Consider the following 18,298-nt stretch of genomic DNA (forward strand, 5'->3'; position numbering starts at 1 on the left):
ACCAGCCAAAAAGACTCTCTTAGAGGAGATTTGGTCACAGGCTGCTCATTTGCTTATGTGTAGGTGAATTAGTATGAAAGTGATTTATGGTTAAACACAGAAGATTGAAAAAATGTGTTTTTTTTTTCCTGGCTCCCTTCTGATACCCCTATACATTCTGATAGTAAAACTGGAGGTCTACTGGCCCTGGCCGGTTGGTTCAGTGGTAGAGCATCGGCCTGGCATGCAGGAGTTCCGGGTTCGATTCCTGGCCAGGGCACACAGGAGAAGCGCCCATCTGCTTCTCCACCCCTCCCCCTCTCCTTCCTCTCTGTCTCTCTCTTCCCCTCCCACAGCCAAGGCTCCATTGGAGCAGAGTTGGCCTGGGCACTGAGGATGGCTCCATGGCCTCTGCCTCAGGTGCTAGAATGGCTCTGGTTGCAACAGAGCAACATCCCAGATGGGCAGAGCATCGCCCCCTGGTGGGCATGCCGGGTGGATCCTGGTCGGACGCATGGGGGAGTCTGTCTGACTGCCTCCCCGTTTCCAACTTCAGAAAAAAAAAAAACAACAACTGGAGGTCTACCAATGAAATGGCAAAAACCAAGTGCCCTACCGTGAAACTCCCCAACTTGACGAGCCTTGCCTATGCACACACAATGTCCCTACTGCTCCACTCTAAAATCTAACCAGATATACAGGGGTGGGCAATAGGTTTATAGTTGTTCACATGGAAAATAATATAATAATTAATACAGAAAAATAATACAAACACAAATGCTGTGTTTTATACACTCACAATTGAAAACCTAGTTTTGCCCACCCCTATACATTTTGGATTTATATAATGTCTTATGGCAAACATTTCAATTAAAAAATAAAATTAACCAGAAAGGCAAGAAAAACCTCTGACATGGAGGCAGAGATCAAAACATAAAGAAAAAAGAAATTCTGAAGAAACAAAAATAGTATTTTTATATACTATTTATATACTAAGTTTGAAATAATAGCTCAATCCTTGTAAATATAAGCCACAATATCACATCCATAAAGCAAAAATAAGATACTATAAAAATATGCAGAAAATATGGAAGAACTCTTAGAAATTAAAAATATGATGGTGGGAAAAACATATGGAATATAAACAGTGAGGCTTTATGATTTTTTAAAAAGTTGAGAAAATAGGAAAAAATTTATAGATGGAACAGTAGAAGAAGGAATTATAGGATGAGTCGATGAGGGCCTACATTTTCAAGTACTTGTTTTTCCAAAAAAAGTAGAGAAATGAGAAAAAAGTAATCAAAGAAATAATTCAATTTTTTTTTTCAAGACTGAAAAACAAATGCTTCCAAAATAAAAAAAAAAGCTATTAAACAGATAATCTAATAAGCAAAAAGAACTGCACCAAGGCACAGAATTGTAAATTTTCAGAACACTAAGAACAAAGACAAGAGACTAAGAGCTTCTAGATAGTCAAAAAGGGGGTTCCCTCCCTCTCTCCCTCCCTTCCTCCCTCCCTCCCTCCTTCCCTCCTTCCTTCCTTCCTTTTTTCCTTCCTCCTGCCCTCCCTTCCTCCCTCCCTCCCTCCCTCCCTCTCTCCCCACCCTCTCTCTCATCTTTCCTCTCATCTTCCCTCTATCCCTCCCTCCCTTCCTTCTTCCCTTCTTCCCTTTTTCATTTTTTAAAGAAAAAAAAAAAAGGTTAGCTTATAAAAGATCAGAAAACAGAATGACACCAAAATTTCCCAACTGCCATTCTGGGTGAGAAAGACAGTTGAGTAATGCTTTCAAAATTCTGAGAGAAATATTATCTAACCTAGGATTTTATACCTAGTCATCTTTACAATTAAGTTTGAATAAAGAAAAAAAAAAAGATATTTTCAGACATAAAAAGTTTCAAAAAAATGTTTCTTCCATGAAGCTTTTCTCAGTGGGCTCCTAGAGGTGAGTTCCACAAAAAATAAAGGTGTAAACAAGAAAGAGGAAGATGTAGAATCCAAGAAACAGAGGCTCCATCCACTAGAGAAGCAAAGGAAATTTCCAAAATAATAGTGAGAAAAAATACCAGCATAACCTTTTAAAACAGATAAAAAGAACAACTAACTAGCTTGAGGCATATGATTGAGAGGCTTAAAAGATGAAATTGAGATTTTATTATCACTGTATATCTTTGAGTATACCAATAGAAGATCAACAGTTATGGACGAATTTGGAGATGGCTTGGTAAAAACTACACACACACACACACACACACACACACACACACACACTCTCTCTCTCACACACACACACATACATACACACACAAAATGTTTTAAAGTCAATTACAAAAATAAGGAGGAATAAAGGGTTACACAAGAAAGGAAATGTACCCAGAGTATACTATATGGCTTAGCTAAAAATGATACTTACACAGCAGCAAAAATAATGTGCAGATTAAATACTGACTTAACCAAAAGTCATTATAAAATTATAATAGGAAGAAGGGGAAAGGCATGTGTGTGAGGTTTTGTGTGTATGTGGTCTTATTTGGAAAGGAGAGGCAGGAAGAAGTAGGTAAAATCTCAATAATCATCTTCCACAGTCATTAGAGATAAAGTTAGTAAATAATATCTATATTTGTAGAGTAAAATAAGGAAAGTATTTTAGCAAATTTGAGATGTCATCAATGAAAAGGATCTCCATTATTCTGTGTACCTCTTAGAATGAAAAAAATAATCCAATTAAACTATGAAATGCCATCTCTTATAAAACCCAAAAATCTCAGTGGTATTAAAATGGAGAGGAGGGAGGGAGGGATGGTGTATAAACAAACTAGTTCAAATTGCCTCTGTGGAGAAGGTACCCAGGTGGGGAGAAATGGAGCAAGGGATTGTCATTTTTGTTACCTTTGTTGAACTGGTTGATTTTTTAAACTATTACATGTGTAATTTTGACTACTAAGTTTTAAATAAATAAATAATAAAATGGCATATATCACAATTTATAATTTAAAAAATAAAAATTGCTTTCACTGCTCCTGTGCTCGTGATGCTGGCTTAAATGCTATTTTATGAAGCTATTCGGCATAAAAAAAAATTTTGCATTTCTCATTATTTTACTACTCAGTGATGGGACAACACTATAAAACAACCCAAAACTACTGTATAGTTTCTGTTCCCATTATGTGCTCTTGTCTGTCAAACAAAACAAAATCTAAAACATAATTTCTTATTTCCTTATTTTAGATATATATATATATATTTGCCCGTGTTTCTGAAATGGTGAAATCTCCTTCCTAATCCTCACTTATTAAAGGAAGTTTACTAAAATATAGTGGAACAGGCTCATTTCTTGCCTCCTTAGCTTAGAAAAGCATCATTTTATAAATACAGCAAGCTGTCACATCAGTCATCAGTGCCAGGTACAGCCACAGGTATTAGTTACTCAGACACTTGTTCCACAGCTTATGGTCAACCAGATTGATTTGGAATATGCATGGTACTCTAATAAGACTACCAAATTTTTATTAGACCTATACTCTCCCCTGAGAAAAGATATTTGTTCTGGCATTCCTGAATGTAAAAGAATATAGCTTCTTCAGTTTCCTATGAGTTTGGAAGTATCATTAACTTGTCTCTAAAAAATAAAAATAAAAAGAATCTCAACCTTGGGGCAGTGTTCAGACTCTCTCTTGGCTGGAATTTATACACACACATACACACACACACAACAATAAATACACATGCTAGTTGATGTCAGTAGAGGCTATCATGGACTGAAAGGTCTGAAATTTTACCGTACTTGCCAGGTGACACATTAGCCTGCCCCAGTCTAATGTGTTTCATGGATGCTGGCAAAAGACATGAGACTCTTGGGTCAGAGACAGAGGACTTGATTCCTCACAGCAGTGTCAGTAGCTAGAGTACCACCACTGGTGCTCACTCCCCACAGTCCCATTCCCCAGGGCGATGTGAAGGGGCTAGATGATATGCAGAGTAGCCTGCATTTAGGGGAAGAATCCTTAGCTGAGAAAATCTTTTTTTTTAGTATGTGTGTTGTGGGGGAGGGGGGAGGAGGTCAAACAGGGACAGACACACAAGAAGGGAGAGAGATGAGAAACATCAACTTGTTGTTGCAGCACTTTAGCTGTTCATTGATTGCTTTCTCATATGTGCTTTGACCAGGGGACTACAGCAGTGTGACTGACCCCTTGCTCAAGCCAGCTACCTTGGTCCTCAAGTTAGCAATCTGTTGGGCTCAAGCCAGCAACCATGAGGTCATGTCTGTGGCCCACACTCAAGCTGGAGTCCTTGGGGTTTTGAACCTGGGTCCTCTGTGTTTCAGGTCAACATTTTATCCACTGTGCTACTGTCTGCTCAGGTAGAACCCAAATCTTTTATTTCCATATATTTTTATTGCAGTAAAATATATGTAATATAAAATTGGCCTTTTTATCTAGTTTTGAGTATACAATTCAATGGCATCAAATCTTCTATAATGGATAAACCAGCCTGACTGCTATACCATATGGAGATATTCCCTTTAATATACTTTATAATAAATAAACCTTGCCTTTGCTCCACAGCAAGATTTCTCAATCTCAGCCCTCCTGACATTTTGGACTGGGTACTTTTGTGTGTGCGATGAGGGCTGACATGTACCAAGATATTTTATCAGTATCCCTAGCTGCTATGCCCTAGATTTCTTCAGCTATAACAATGAAAAATGTCCCCCCAATTGGCAAAGTTGCCTTTATTTGAGAATGACTGCTCCCAAGAAAGTCACTATCCCTGTTTTTCAAGCCTGTTCACTATACAAATATCCTTAAAAAGATAGTTCAGAACAAAGGTAATCAGTGTCTCTGCTCACAAGATATGGAGAAGCACAAGAGCTCTAGAGAACTCTTTCCCAACAGAGGTCTTGATATTTACTTCTAAAACTTGATCTGCTTTCAGGCATAGATAAATTACTTGGCCAATTTGCAAATGATATTTACACACACACACACACACACACACACACACACACACACACACACACACCTTCTTCATGGGTTTCTGACTAAAGTTATAACATGAACCATTTAGATGTTAGAAAACCAACTCAAGAAAGTTAACTAGAAATGGCCCGAAAGGGAGTGTGTGCAAGTATCATTTACAGCTTAGGCAAGGTAGCCTACATTTCCTTTCTTATATAATAATTTTTTCAATCCCTGTGTTAACAATTGATTTTGGCTTATGTGTTTGTTTATTTATTGCATTTAATGCTTTTCTTCCAGGTCACTCCTGTGCTTTGTAGTTAGACATGCATTCAAATCTCCTTTTTTGACAGTACAATTTTGGACAGGTAATCCCACCTATGTGAGCTCACTTTCTTCCTCTTTATAAAGTGGAAATAATATGACCTAACTCACAGGGTTGTCATCACAGTTGTAGGAGATAAAAGTGCCCACTACAGTGCCTGGCATTCAGTAGGTACTTAATGAACAGTAGCTATTATTCAGTGAGGATCACCATTATGGCACATCCTCAGAGTTGTTCTTACTATAACGGATATTCACTTTAATTTTTCCACACTCACTTGGTTTTCGATAATATTTATAACACAGTTGCTTAGGATATAGAGCTAAAGGTCACCAGATCATAAAGAGAATTACTCTAAGCTCTGACCTAATAAACAGGTCTATCCCACATGAGGTAGACAATCCCAATTTTATTACTTACAGGGTCAAAAAGGAAAATAATTCTGGCCTTGTTACCTGTTTTTATTTCCTCCACACTGACATCAATTGGTTGATATTGCTCAGCTTTTAGCAATCTGTCTAATGAGTCTCTCCTGCATCCTTGTATTTTAATAAGTTAGCCCTCTCTAGTCAAAGAAGAAATCAAGCTCTGCTTATCCAAGGCTGCTCAGGTATTACCAGTGATCAATGACCCCTGCCAGCCACCTCTCCTTGTGATCATCAAACTTACAAGTAAAGAAATACCTATCATAGATTTCATAATTCATTAAGTGATGAACAAAGAGATTTCTCTTTGGGTAATAATGCTATGATTTTTTCTTGATATTTGGCATTTTAACTTCAGAATATGTATGATATAAATTAGTATTGGTTTCTGGAGCTATTAGTTGTTGTATATTCCTTGATGATTACTCTTCTTTGTCTTTTTAATTTAACTACAGCTTCACAGAAGACTTAAAGTTTCATTTAACCTCAGGGGAAAAATACCTAAAACTTGGAGTTTATGAAAAATTATTAATTGTAGCTAATCCTGGATAACAAATTGGATTTTTGAAATCTGTTATTTTTAACACATTAGGATCTTCCTCAGGAAGGCAATGCTTACAGAAAATGCCCGTGTGATAATCCAATAGCCGCTTCACCATGGAGAAAAGCACACTTGAGAACATCATCTATAGAACTGCTTGATTGTGAAATTTGCATTTGGAAAAGGAAATGTCACATAACAGTCGGAGGACAAGTGGCAATTCCTAGTGACTTCTCATGGCCCCGAGCCTGGGATGACGATGTTCCATCCTCACGAAAATTCCCATCCTCCACTCAGAATTGTAAGAAATCTGCTTGAATTGTATTAAAAAGTCTAATTTATTTCTGGCATCATTAGCCAGATTAACATTTCTTAATCCCTTCTATAAGCACATGTGTGTAAACATACACACATGGTACAGTGTTTGCTCACCTGAGAAATAAAATCAATATACACAGCAAATATTTGAGTTGCATTTAAATAAGCAATTACTTTATGACAAAAACTCTAACCACAACCATCTCAAGGACCCTAAAGGAGAAAATATCAAGACATTCTAAAACAAACAAACCCTGCTTTTCTAAATTGAGGACGTTTTTGTGGCTAAAACCCCGTACCAATACTCTTTTTTTTCCCTGTATCAAGCTTTCTCCCTTTTTAAATCTTATACCTAACTCCAGTCCACTAAGTTCTTCAGTGTTGTTTCTTAAAGATATACTATTTTCCATAATAATAATAATAAAAGACTCTCTCTCTGTTCTTTGTGAGAATGCTAATAAGAACTGAAGGTGTTTTGTTTTGTTTCTAAGGTTTTTAGGCACACTGCACCTGAGAGGATTAAACTAACATATGCACGGGAACAGCTTGGGGCAGGTGATACAAAACTTGGTATAGAAATAGTAGTGATTGGTTTACACACATGTTTAAAGGCATGATGATTACCTGATCAACTGGAATCTCAACTTGAGTATCCTCATCTTCTTGGACTTCTGCTGCCCCCCGCATTTCAGATCTCTCTGCTCCAGCTTTGAAAATGCCTTCATCTATTATTGAGATAAATACACAGTGAAATCAAAATCCAATTGTGACATCGTGTGGCTGAATGTAGAAATTACAATCAAATACCTAACCGAAGATCATTTTTCAATAGGTTTTCTAGTGACAGGACTTTTTTAGCCCCCTCCCCACAATTCTTCCAAATAATCATTGGGAAAAGGTTTTCATGGCCAGAATAAGGCTGACTCAGCAGAGTGGAGATCTGTCCCAGACTCTTCCTCGTATGTTGGCTCTGAATTGATAACACAACACAGTAAAAGTATGTGGATGGGAAGAACTTCACACTTACTATCTCTGTTCTCCCATCCTATCCATGGGACAGTGATGATGCTTAGTCCTTTAAAATACTACTTTCATAACTCTTCTTTCCCAAGAAAATGCTATATACTGAATGTAAATAATGTATAGGAATAATTATCTCTGTTCAGAGTAATATAAAAATGTTTTTACTGCAATAGAATCATAGAACTGACTGCATCTGAAACAAATCAATCTTTTATTTTGAAGATTTCTACAGAATTTTCACAATCTATAGTATGTCTTCAAACCCTTAACTAGAAATGTAACCAAAATTTCTAAGACTTTAGGGTGAGCTCCTTTGACTTGTTTTTCTATGGAAGCAACGGTAGCTATTTTCCATATCTGAAGCAGTTTTCATGTCTTACCCCTCACCCTCTCTTCTCCAGGCCAAGGAATCAAAAAGTCACAGAACCATTTGTCATCATGTCTGTCTTCTTGCCTCAGAATAGGTTCAATGTTTAGGTCACTCACAGATATCTTCTCTGTCCAATTTTTATGGATCTCCAGGGATGGAGATTTCACCTCCTCCTTGGTAATCTATTATACTATTTGTTACCCCTGCAGTCTAGAAAATATGTTTTTATGTTTTGTCTTATAACGTCACCTATTTCACTAAAGAAAGCTTATTTCCCTGAGCGTATTTAATACGTTTCACATAATAATGCTTCATGTTGTTAAAGAATGAAATTATTCTTAATTAAATGTAAAATATATTTTTATATTTGTTGAAAACCAATTATACCTAAGGCACAATGTGACACTCTAAGATATGAACAGGATGTAGAGCATCTCCCAGATCACCTATGCGCCAATGAGTAAACAGAGACAGAAGCACATGCAACAAATACTGTGATAGGTAACGCCTGTGGCAGAGCCCTGTGGAGGCTAGGAGGACAGGGCAGGTAAGGGAGGAATAAAGAGGGGGAGACAAAACCATACTCAACTCCTCTTTGTTTCTCCTGAAGAAACCATTTCCCTTTTTAATTACTTTTATTTGTAATTTGACTGTATGATGGCTTCTCTACTCTCTTTTTAAAAAACTAGGAATAGCAGAGGTACCTCACAGCTTATCATATATGTCAAATTAATTCACACGGATTCATTTTTCAGATGATCTACAGCAATCATTTAATCCCAGACTGGATTTTCTTATCCTCCAACACATATTTTCATCTTTCTCTCTCCTTCCCATCAAGTCTGTGTGCTTAGACAAAGCAATGCAATCTTTCATCCACCAGAATTGTCTCCGTTAAATCCTCTTGCATGTATATGTGAATTGCAAATGTACACAAAGAACAGGATACACTACAAAATCATTACCAAATGATGATTTCAGCATTGGCAGCTACTTTTGGATTATCTGTCCAACTAACTCCCCAAGGATTAGGTGGCCCACACAGCAAGTCCAAGGTTTATGTCCTGACTCTGTTGCATCTTACAGCTGAGGACAGGGATCCAAAATGAAACTGCAGCCCCAAGCTCAGCAACAGCCGAAGAAAGAATATAGAAAATGAAACAGAGAGTGTGGTGGTGCTCTCATACATGCAGAGCTCTGGTCATACACTCACAAAGCACAGGGTGGGCTAGTAAAATAACCTTTGTTACTTTGTCCTGAAGGAGGAAAGTGAAAGGGAAGCATCCAAGTCTGTACAACTGGACTCAAGGGGATAGGGTCAGCCGACATATGTCTCTCCATGAAATTCTGGAACTTAGAACTCAAGGAAATAATAAGGGAAACAACAAAAAATAAATTCAGCTTTATTCACATATGGATTTCATAACTCTGAGAATGTACAGAGGCATAATGAACTAATTTCGGAAAAATATGTTATACAATGTATTAACTGTTACCTACAAAATGGTTAAAAAATAAAAATTAGGTATGTTTGCATTCATTTCTACCTTCCAAATTCAGTAGAGGATTGCCATGACCTATGCACATGACTTTTTGGGTGACATTTTTGTACCCAAGTGCTGCACTTGCTTTCAAAGAGAATACAAAAAGAAACCTATAGGTACAAAAGAAATATATTCTTAAATATCCACATTCAATGAAATGTTTCACTGTCTCTGAGTAGTGCTATGAAAGGCTTGCAGATGTGTTTTAGAATAAACATTTCAGCAGAAAAAAAGAATAAGATCAACAATCACAAATAAAATAGAATTGAAAGGGCACCAGAATGGAAAATGAAAATCATAAGGACACAAACAGCAAAGTACAGCCTTGTGTACAGTGGCACAGAGAGAGAGAACACAGAGACACATGGGTCTGCTGGGGCTGGGGGAGGGGCTACTCATCAGTGAACTAGACCTGCGAGCCACCTTCAAAGCAGCTCAGAGATAGAAATGAAGTCAGAAGATATGCACAGGAATAAACAGTGAGGAAAAAAGGAAGAACAGCTAGAAAGTTCTTTGTGATAGAAGAAAGCCTATTAGGATTTAAATTTTTAAACTATAAATGCTATATAAATTTTAAAAGAGTAATATGAATGTCTAGGGAAAATATTTTTGATAGCATTTTATGATTATAAATTATTCATATATGTATGCATTTCAGAAAATTTGGAAGATAAAGAAAATAAACATCCTTCTAATCTCATGACCCAGAGATAACCACTAATATTTTGAAAACTGACATTCACTCTCCCCCTCGCTATCTCACACACACACACAATCACTCATAAAATTGGCATCATAATATATATTTTTTTAAGTTTTTTTTCCTTTAAAATCATATCATGAACATTTCACATGTTAATAAATATTATTTTAACATATAATAAATTACTGCACAAGGTGGTACCATCCTGTAATTAATGGGCACTAGTGAATAATAAAAAATAGGAGTTTTTAAATTAGACTAGATTTCACTCATTTCATTGGTAAATAAAATGTGTCCTTAGATAACATCATTTCAGACAATATCATTTTGTCACAATGTTGATGAGGAAAAAAATGTCAATTTCCAGCTGAGGCCAGTATTGGTGTGGGGTGTACCCCTTCTCCCTATGTCTGGGATTTCTCCAGGGGTTGTTAATTTCTTCCCACATCCCAAAGACGTGCATGTTGGGGCGCCTAACTGGTCCCAGTCTGAGTGTGGATGTGTACGAGTGTCCCTGAGATCCTGTCCAACCTGGGCCCCTCTGCTCATCCTGAACTGTCGGGAGAGTCTCTATCCACCCTTGACCCTGAATGGGAATTAGTGGGGTGGAAAATGATGTGACTTGTTTATCCACCTTTCTTAGAAGTATGAAGAGCTCACATTTATTTTTATGTTGAATAACAAAAGTGTTATGGGTCTTCATTTAGAAGACCGCACCGCACGTCTGTTTCTGTGATCAGAATTCTGCTATCAGAACCTAACTCTTCTTTCTATCAATTAAGACTGAGGTAAAAAAAAAAAAAAAAAAAAGACTGAGGTAAAATTGGTTTTGTTATATAACTTTTGGTTTGCCACTAAGAGTTCCAAGAGCCTGTTGCTGATGTGAAGCAAAAACTGACTGTATATACCATGCCCTCCTGTATGAAAGTCACTTTGGGAAACCTGGACGGCCTGACTTTTACAGGCTCAGCATCTTATGTTAAGATCACAGATACTGCGCTATCTGCCTTTCCATGAACATATCCTCCAGCTTCTTTCCTGTCTTCTGAGTCCTGCTTCCCAAGAACAAGCATAGTCCACAGAACACATCAAGTGCTCAATAAATGTTTATTGAAATGAGACCAAAGAGAAGTCCCTGGTTTCATCTCCTTCTCACATACTGGTTGATTGCCTTCCTGCTCTATGCCTTCGACAATCCTCCACCTCAAGCACTCTGCCGGTATTTAATCCTGCCTCCCATTACCTTTCTCTAATCATGCTGATAATGAACTCTGGTAAACCCTTAGCCTTTGCACTGAATGCTCCTTTTAACTGTTCTTAAGGGAAGCCTCACCAGCTCATGTCTCTTTCCACCATGTATCTTACCATCTCAGGAATTTCAATGTCCACATGATGAGATGTTCTACTCCAGTGACAATACCATCACCTCTACCTCACCGCACATCCTTCCCATCATATGGAGACACTTCACTCACAGCCCATGTGCAATCATGACCAAAGAATGTGGGTCACAGTACTGATGTGCTAGTTTACACTTCATGCCTCTGCCCTCAGTCCAGTCTACCGCTTCCACCTTTGTCCCTGTAAGTGTTGGAGTCTTACTCATGGTTTGAATCCTATTCTGCTACACAAAATCGCCTCAGCTTCTCACCCCACAACGAAACAGAACCATAGCCTTTTCCATGCACAACTCCCTCATCACAGACTTCTTTTATTCATGAACCACACTCACTTTCATGATGTCTCCTTCCTTTTCTGCCTCCCTTACTACAGCCCCTTCAAGCACAGACCATAACTTCCACCTTTTCAAGTCCTGTGCCTTGCATAATGTCAGCCACAAAACTGGTTTTGAAAAGATATGTTTTTAAAAAAACTAATATACAAAACATTATATAAACACCAAATTTTTGGCATTGTCTAAAAGTACTATTTGTAATAGAACTTGTATGTATATATATTTTATCCATGGCCAAATCAATGAGCCAATGGGAATGTTCAAAAATGTGTGATTATTTAATATGGAAGTTCAAACTACAGTGGTAGAGAATTTGAAAGATACAGTAAGAATATGTTCCTCTTCTATCAGTGTCACAGCAGAAAGCAACCAAAGACACACTCCAAGGAAGAAGGAAAAATAATACATTAAAATTTTTAGGTGACGTCATAGAAATGGCGCCGTGAGGACACGGACCAAAAAATCTCCCCAAAATTACAACAAGTTCAACAACCAGAGACAGAAAAACCTATCTTGGAGCATCCGAGAGTTTCACACCCTGAAGGCGAAGGTAGGATCGAGCGAAAAATTGGCTAAATATATAATCAACCCTGAGGGAAATAAGTCGGACAAAGAAACTCTCTGCCTTTCTCACTAACCTGAGCAAAGGCTGCTTTCACTTGGAACTGAGAGTCGGGAGGAGCTAGGGGTGTGGAGGTAGCTAGGCTGCGACGTAGACGTTCGTTCAAGCTGAGGAAAGAGTGTGCCTGTGGTGAATCAGTCCACGAGAGCAAACGCCAGTGTGCCACGCCCCGAGCATCCCAGCCTCCAGCCCGTGCTGTGAGCGACCGCCCAAGCCCCGGGCCGCAGGCAGCCCAGCCTCCCGCGTGCCCGGCTGTGAGCAGCCCAGCCCCCCCCAGCACCAACCGGGCCACAAGCAGCCCAGCCTTCTGTGCACTGTGCCGGGAGCAGTCCAGCCTCCCGCACCCGGGCCGCGGGCAGCCCAGAAACTACCTGCGTGCGAGTAATCACCTGCACAGCACAACGAGCAGCAGCTGTCTGCGGCACAAGGGGAGTGCGCCAAAGCAAACTTCCCTACACCCGAGCTTCTCTAGGTGGGAGGGGCGCTTCACCCAACCATTCAAGCTAACAATCAAGCCTTGGGAGAGGAGCACGCGTGCAGCTTGCAGTTCATTCTGGAGAAATTCCATGGATCCAATTGCTGAAATTAGCCTAACCCACGGGCTGCTCACCTCCCAACTGACAGACGCAGCTATAATTGACAAGATCTCTCTCACTCCAGCTATTCAAGACAAGAGGTGTGATATTTTTTAGTGCCTCTTGCTAAAGGGGTGGGGGCAACTTCTGATTGGCAGAGCTTTCATACTCAGGGACATACGCTAAAAAAGAGGGACTTGGTAGTGTTAAGACCTCCTGTACTGTAGGCAGCAACTAGGGCATCTTCTTCCCAGCCAAAACAGGTGACAAAGTGTGGAAAGCCAGGGACAGTGGTACCACAGAGTGCTGGGTGTGCTGAACAGGCCTAGAAGCTCAGAGAACGTCACCTTGAGAGCAACTGGCTCCCAGCCCCGCCTGATTATGCTGACTGCTCTGACTGCCAGAGCCTTACCCAGAGCCCTGCATTAAGTGGGGATACAGTGGGGATTTGCCAGCTCTCTAAACCTCTTACTCCCCAGGCGGCAGCAGCGGCAGCGGCAGCCTCATAGCTGGATCATCAGGCTGCTGATTCAGGAAGGAGAGACTAGGAGAGAGGCTCCGGGAAAACGGACTCTCTCATTGTTGGAGCCTGTAAATGCTAACAAGCCTTGACTACCAACGAGACTGAAGCCAAATATATGACATTGCCGTAGAGTCTCATCAACTGCAAATCCCTACCTAAGCATGCCACAGGGGCAGAGCCTGGGGTACAGAGTCACCAGAAGAGGGAGAGGAAAGAAAAGGGAAGAAGAAGTTAACCTCTCAAATTCAAGAAAAATCCACAGACTTTATAATTTGTTACACTATTTCTTTTGTTTGTTTCTTTCATCCTCTTGCCTTTATTACTATTATTTCTATTTCCTCAACCTTGGTCCTGTTATTCTCTGCCCATCTTACTCTTTCCATTCCTTGAACTACATTACCCATAAGTGCTTCATTTTATTTCTTTTCTTCTTCCTTACTCTCCACGAGGGTTACACTCCAAAACCCTTAACTCTCCCTCTCTTTTTGTTTTTTTTTCTTTTTTCTTCCTTTCCTTTTCCCCTTTTTCTTGTTTCTCCCTTTCTATTAGTTTCTTCTTTTCTCCTTTTAATTTTCCTCTCATTCAATCCTCAATCACAAACAAATTATTTAATTTGGGACTCAAGTTTTTTTGGATTTTTCTGTGGCATTTTGGGTACTTTTTACTTCGCTTTTTAACTCAGTAGCATTCCTCCCAACCCAGGATCTCCATTCTATTCAGTCTTTGCTCCACTTAATACAATAGTTTGGTTTTTTTCCCATTTTTCTGGTTTCTCTCTTATCCCTCCCATTATATCTCTTAGTCGACCATTACTTACAAGCAAATCATTTTATACTTGACCCAAATTTTTTTCTTTTTTCCATTTTGTGGGTCCCTACTTCCTTTTTTGCCCCGTGATTGTTCCCCCCAACTCAGAAACTCTGTTATAGGCAGTTTTTGTTTCATTTAGCATAATATAATTCACAGTCTATCACAATATTTTCCTAAGGAGGAGGGAAGAGGAGGGAAGAGAAGAAAAAAAAAAGGGAGGAAAATAATAAATTATTTTTTTTCCCAAATTCTTTTTATTTTTTTATTTTATTTATTTTATTTTTTTCCACTTTTTATTCTTTATTAGTTCTCATTAGTGCTATCAACAAGACCACCTTCAGATGCCATTAAGAAAAAAAAATCAAATATCATGGATACAAAAGAAAGAGAAGTAACACAGATAGATGTGGAAAAATCTATGGAGAAAAAATTTAATATATTGGAAACCTTGGAATTAAATGACAGAGAATTTAAAATAGAAATCCTAAAAATACTCAGGGATATACAAGAAAACACAGAAAGGCAATTTAGGAAGCTCAGAAACAACTCAACGAACACAAAAAATATATTAGCAAGGAAATTGAAACTATAAAAACAAATCAAACAGAGATGAAAAATCTCAATTCATGAACTGAAAAACGAGGTAACAAGCTTAGCTAATAGAATAGGCCAGATAGAAGGTAGGATTAGTGACATAGAAGACAAGCAACTTGAGCCACAACAGAGAGAAGAGAGAGACTCAAAAATTAAAAAAAAAAAATGAGAAATCCCTACAGGTATTGTCTGACTCCATCAAAAAGAATAACATAAGAATAATAGGTATATCAGAGGGAGAAGAGAGAGAAAATGGGATGGAGAATTTATTCAAACAAATAATAGACAAGAACTTCCCAAGCCTGTGGAAAGAACTAAAGCCTCAAATTTAAGAAGCAAACAGAACACCGAGTTTTCTTAACCACAACAAACCTACTCCAAGGCACATCATAATGAAAATGGCACAAACCAACGACAAAGAAAAAATTCTCAAGGCAGACAGGGAAAAGAAGAAAACAACATATAAAGGAAGGCCTATTAGATTATCATCAGATTTTTCAGCAGAAACTCTAGAATTTAGAAGAGAGTGGACCCCAATATTTAAAGTCCTGGAAGAGAGGAACTTTCAGCCAAGAATACTATACCCATCAAAGTTATTCTTCAAGTATGAAGGAGAAATAATAACATTCACAAATACAGAAAAGATGAGGGAATTTATGATCAGAAAACCCCCACTCCAGGAAATACTAAAGGGGATTTTCCAACCAGATCCAAAGAACAAAACAAAACAAAACCACAAGTAAAAGCTCCACCAAGAACACAATAAAACCAAATTTAAACTGTGACAACAAAAGGAAAAAAAAAGAGGGGGGGATAGGACAGAGATTAACAGTAGCAAAAGACAATGAAGTGCAGAAAAACTCGCAAGATAGGGTACTACAATGTATATGGTAGGTACCTTTTCATTACTTAATGGTAACCACCCTTGAAAAAACCACCACAAAAGCACATGACTTAAAAAAGGTAGCAACAGAGGAAAGAAGTATGGAATACAAACAAACAAAAACAAATGAGAGAAGAATTAAACAAGATACAAAATTAACAGAAAGCAATATATAAAATGGCAATAGGGAATCCACAAGTGTCAATAATTACACTAAATGTAAATGGATTAAACTCACCAATAAAAAGACACAGAGTAGCAGACTGGATTAAAAAAGAATATCCAGCCTGACCTGTGGTGGCGCAGTGGGATAAAGCGTTGACCTGGAAATGCTGAGGTTGCCGGTTCAAAACCCTGGGCTTGCCTGGTCAAGGCACATATGGGAGTTGATGCTTCCAGCTCCTCCCCCCCTTCTCTCTCTCTGTCTCTCCTTTCTCTCTCTAAAAAAAAAAAAAAAAAAAAAGAATAAAAAAGAAAATCCAACTGTATGCTGCCTACAAGAAACACATCTAAGCAACAGGATAAAAACAAATTTAAAGTGAAATGCTGGAAAACAATACTCCAAGCAAATAACATCCAAATAAAAGCAGGCGTAGCAATACTCATATCTAATAATGCTGACTACAAGACAGCAAAAGTACTCAGAGACAAAAATGGTCATTTCATAATGATTAAGGGGATGCTGAATTAAGAAGACATAACAATCCTTAATATAAATGCACCAAATCAAGGAGCACCAATTATATAAGACAGCTACTTATTGATCTTAAAACAAAAACTGACAAAAATACAATCATACTTGGAGACCTTAATACAGCGCTGACGGCCCTAGATCGGTCATCCAAACCGAAAATCAATAAAGATATAGTGGCCTTAAACGAAACACTAGAGAACCTGGATATGTTAGACATCTACAGGACACTTCATCCCAAAGCAACAGAGTATATATTTTTCTCTAGTGTATATGGAACATTCTCAAGAATTGACCATATGTTGGGCCATAAAAATAATATCAGCAAATTCAGAAAAATTGAAATTGTACCAAGCATATTTTCTGTCATAAAGCCTTGAAACTAGAATTGAACTGCAAAAAAGAGAAAAAAAACCCACAAAAATGTGGAAACTAAACAACATACTTTTAAAAAATGAATGGGTCAAAGAAGAAATAAGTGCAGAGATAAAAAGATATATAAAGACAAATGAAAATGACAATACAACATATCAGAATCTATGGGATGCAGCAAAAGCAGTGATAAGAGGGAAGTTCATATCACTTCAGGCCTATATGAACAAACAAGAGAGAGCCCAAGTGAACCACTTAACTTCACACCTTAAGGAATGGGGAGAAGTAGAACAAAAACAACCCAAAACCAGCCGAAGAAAGGAGATAATAAAAATCAAAGCAGAAATAAATGAAATAGAGAACAGAAATACTATAGAAAAAAGTAATGGAACAAGGAGCTGGTTCTTTGAAAAGATCAACAAAATTGACAAACCCCTGGCAAGACTTACCAAGGAAAAAAGAGAAAGAACTCATATAAACAAAATCCAAAATGAAAGAAGAGAAATCATCGTAGATATACAAAGAATTATTGTAGATTACTATGAAAAACTTTATGCCACTAAATTCAACAACCTAGAAGAAAAGGATAAATTCCTAGAACAACACAACCTTCCTAGACTGAGTCATGAAGAAGCAGAAAGCCTAAACAGACCTATTAGTAGAGAAGAAATAGAAAAAAAAAAACATTAAAAACCTCCCCAAAAATAAAAGTCCAGGCCCAGACGGCTATACTAGTGAATTCTATCATTCAAAGAAGATTATTCTACAGAATAGTCCCTATTCTACAGAAGGTCTTCCAAAAAATTGAAGAAGCAATACTTCCAAACACATTTTATGAGGCCAACATAACCCTCATACCGAAACCTGGCAAGGATGGCACAAAAAAAGAAAACTACAGACCAATATCTCTAATGAATACAGATGCTAAAATACTAAACAAAATACTGGCAAATCGAATACAACAACATATTAAAAAAAAATACATCATGATCAAGTGGGATTCATCCCAGAATCTCAAGGATGGTTCAACAAACCTAAAATGGTTAACGTAATACACCACATCAACAAAACAAAGAACAAAAACCACATGATCTTATCAATAGATACAGAAAAGGCATTCGATAAAATACAACACAACTTTATGTTTAAGACACTCAACAAAATGGGTATAGAAGGAAAATATCCCAACATGATAAAGGCCATATATGAAAAACCATCAGCCAACATCATATTAAATGGCATAAAACTGAGGACTTTCCATCTTAAATCAGGAACAAGACAGGGTTGTCCACTCTCTCCACTCTTA

At 38.0% G+C, this 18,298-nt stretch overlaps 1 protein-coding gene across 1 annotated transcript in view; it reads right to left on the minus strand.

The window, feature by feature from the left end:
- Positions 1-18,298, minus strand: part of DCDC2 (doublecortin domain containing 2) — a 264,811-nt gene that overhangs the window by 28,520 nt on the left and 217,993 nt on the right. The window contains exon 9 of the mRNA XM_066377153.1: positions 7,172-7,272. Coding sequence (XP_066233250.1) covers positions 7,172-7,272 — 101 coding nt within the window. The remainder of the gene's footprint in view (positions 1-7,171; positions 7,273-18,298) is intronic.

The sequence above is a fragment of the Saccopteryx leptura genome, chromosome 3 (genome assembly GCF_036850995.1).
Source record: "Saccopteryx leptura isolate mSacLep1 chromosome 3, mSacLep1_pri_phased_curated, whole genome shotgun sequence".
NCBI classification, from domain to species: domain Eukaryota; kingdom Metazoa; phylum Chordata; class Mammalia; order Chiroptera; family Emballonuridae; genus Saccopteryx; species Saccopteryx leptura.